The sequence below is a fragment of the Macrosteles quadrilineatus genome, unplaced genomic scaffold (assembly GCF_028750875.1).
Source record: "Macrosteles quadrilineatus isolate MER2022 unplaced genomic scaffold, UCM_ALF_1.0 Scaffold_5__1_contigs__length_97177068, whole genome shotgun sequence".
NCBI classification, from domain to species: domain Eukaryota; kingdom Metazoa; phylum Arthropoda; class Insecta; order Hemiptera; family Cicadellidae; genus Macrosteles; species Macrosteles quadrilineatus.
In genome coordinates, this window is record NW_026542598.1 from 30872474 (window position 1) to 30874484 (window position 2011).

General features: G+C 35.7%; 1 protein-coding gene across 1 annotated transcript; it reads left to right on the forward strand.

Moving 5' to 3' along the window:
* The first annotated feature begins 289 nt into the window (after nucleotides 1-289).
* Nucleotides 290-1672, forward strand: LOC128995204 (cAMP-dependent protein kinase catalytic subunit beta-like). The gene has a single exon (XM_054420137.1). The coding sequence runs from the start codon at nucleotides 376-378 to the stop codon at nucleotides 1513-1515; it is 1140 nt and encodes a 379-aa protein (XP_054276112.1). The 5' UTR covers nucleotides 290-375; the 3' UTR covers nucleotides 1516-1672.
* The last annotated feature ends 339 nt before the right edge of the window (nucleotides 1673-2011 follow it).

Sequence of the window (2011 nt, forward strand, 5' to 3'; positions counted from 1 at the left end):
GAGGAAATATTTTAGTGAAAATTTGATCAGGCACTTGGAAATTCTCTTAGTGTGCAGGTTTGCTACGGCAGGGAGTATTATGAACGATGGTAATAATTACTGAACTGTAGCTCATTGTTCTAGTAGCCTTGATAATTTTTGTTTATTAAGAATGTAATCTATGACCCAATTTTAGTTTGAATGCAGATGATTGTGCCTACAAAATATTTATATTCAGTCCCATGTGGTGTTTTATTTCTTGTTCTAACCTAAAAATTTATTTTGACAAGTTGATTATTTTGGTGTGAATAGTTACAATGTGCGAGTTAAATTTGATCAATTACAAAGATGAAAAAACAAACTTAAATTTAAGTTTATTATTTTAACACCCAACATATGGAAACGGCAATTTTTTCCTCGTTCTCGGCGGATTCTCCTAACAACTCAAGCATAGACTTTTCAGCAGATCGAAGACTAGCTATGTTCGGACCATTGGATATAAAAAACGATAAAGAGTTTCTAAAGAAGGCAGTCACCTATTACAAAAAAAGATCCTCGACTCCTTTCCCATATAGACTGAACCTGAACAACTTCGAGCCCCTCTACTTTCTCGGGCAGGGTGCCTTTGGAAAAGTTATTTTGGTGAAATACAAAGTATTCACTAAGTCATACTACGCAATGAAAATTGTAAATAAGAAAGCTCTCGTGGAAAAAAATATTATCGAATTTGCCTTGAATGAGAAGCGTATCTTACAGGGTCTCAACCATCCTTTCTGTATCCGTTTGGAATATTTCACATCTGACCCATCAAACCTATACTACCTCTTACCCTATATAGCAGGAGGTGATCTTTTCGGACTTCTTCAAAAGCAGAAGCGTTTCGACGAACACTTATCCAGATTTTACATTGCCCAAATAGTTTTAGCTTTGGAATACTTACATTGTTGTCACACAATCCATAGAGACCTCAAACCCGAAAACATGATTTTGGATCACTTTGGATACATAAGAATCGCTGATTTCGGTTTTGCTAAAGAGTTAAAGGGGAAATTAAGGGCGTACACTTTTTGTGGGACTCCAGACTATATTGCCCCTGAAGTTATATTAGGTAATCCGTATTCCAATGCTGTTGATTGGTGGGCTCTCGGAGTAATGGCTTTTGAAATGGCCAGAGGAAGATCCCCATTTACTGATGAAGACCACTTGAAGACCTATAAGAGGATCGTCGCGGTGGATTATAGCATGCCGTCAGACTTTACCCCTGAACTAGCAGATCTTGTGTCTCGTTTCTTACAGAGTGATGTGACAAAGAGGTTGGGAAATCTGCGGCTCGGAATCGCAGAAATCAAAGAACACAAGTGGTTTGAGAAAATTGATTGGCTCAAACTCTTCAATAGAAGAGTGGTTCCTCCCTACATACCACCCGTCCAAGTAAATCTTGAGAAAGGAACCTTTCCTCACTTGAAAAAAATCACCAAACCTTTTTCTATAGTAGAGGTTCCATCAAATTTCGATAAGCTGTTTGAAGACTTTTAATTGCTTAGTAAACTGCTAAACTATCTTAAAGTCTAATGATTTTGATTTCAAGAAGAGAAGTGCGAGTCTACTTCTCTAAAATGTTTTTAAGTAAGAAGATTGTAAGGTCAGTACTTACACTAAGTATTAAAATCTACTTTGTACCACAGTATTTACAATTAGGACAATTTGTGTAGGTTTAAGAATAAAATATGTTAATTTCCCCAACCTTTTCAGAATCCAACACCTTTCTTTATCTAGATTTCATATTTATGAATGTACATATAATGCTTTAAAACTTGTGTGGTTTATAGTCAATGGTTTTACTTATGTTATTAATTGTGACTCTTGGTTGGAATATATAATTGGTAAAATAGAAGAATATATCTTATCCAACCACAGTTGCTGGTATGACAACTAGTTTCGTTCCTTATAACATCGTCAGGTCATTGTATGCAACCACATCATCAATGTATTAATACATTGTGGTATGTCAAATGATCTTTTAGAACACTGC

Excerpts from the sequence above, each read along its gene's own strand:
- LOC128995204 (XM_054420137.1), top strand. The coding sequence starts at position 376 with ATGGAAACGGCAATTTTTTCCTCGTTCTCGGCGGATTCTCCTAACAAC.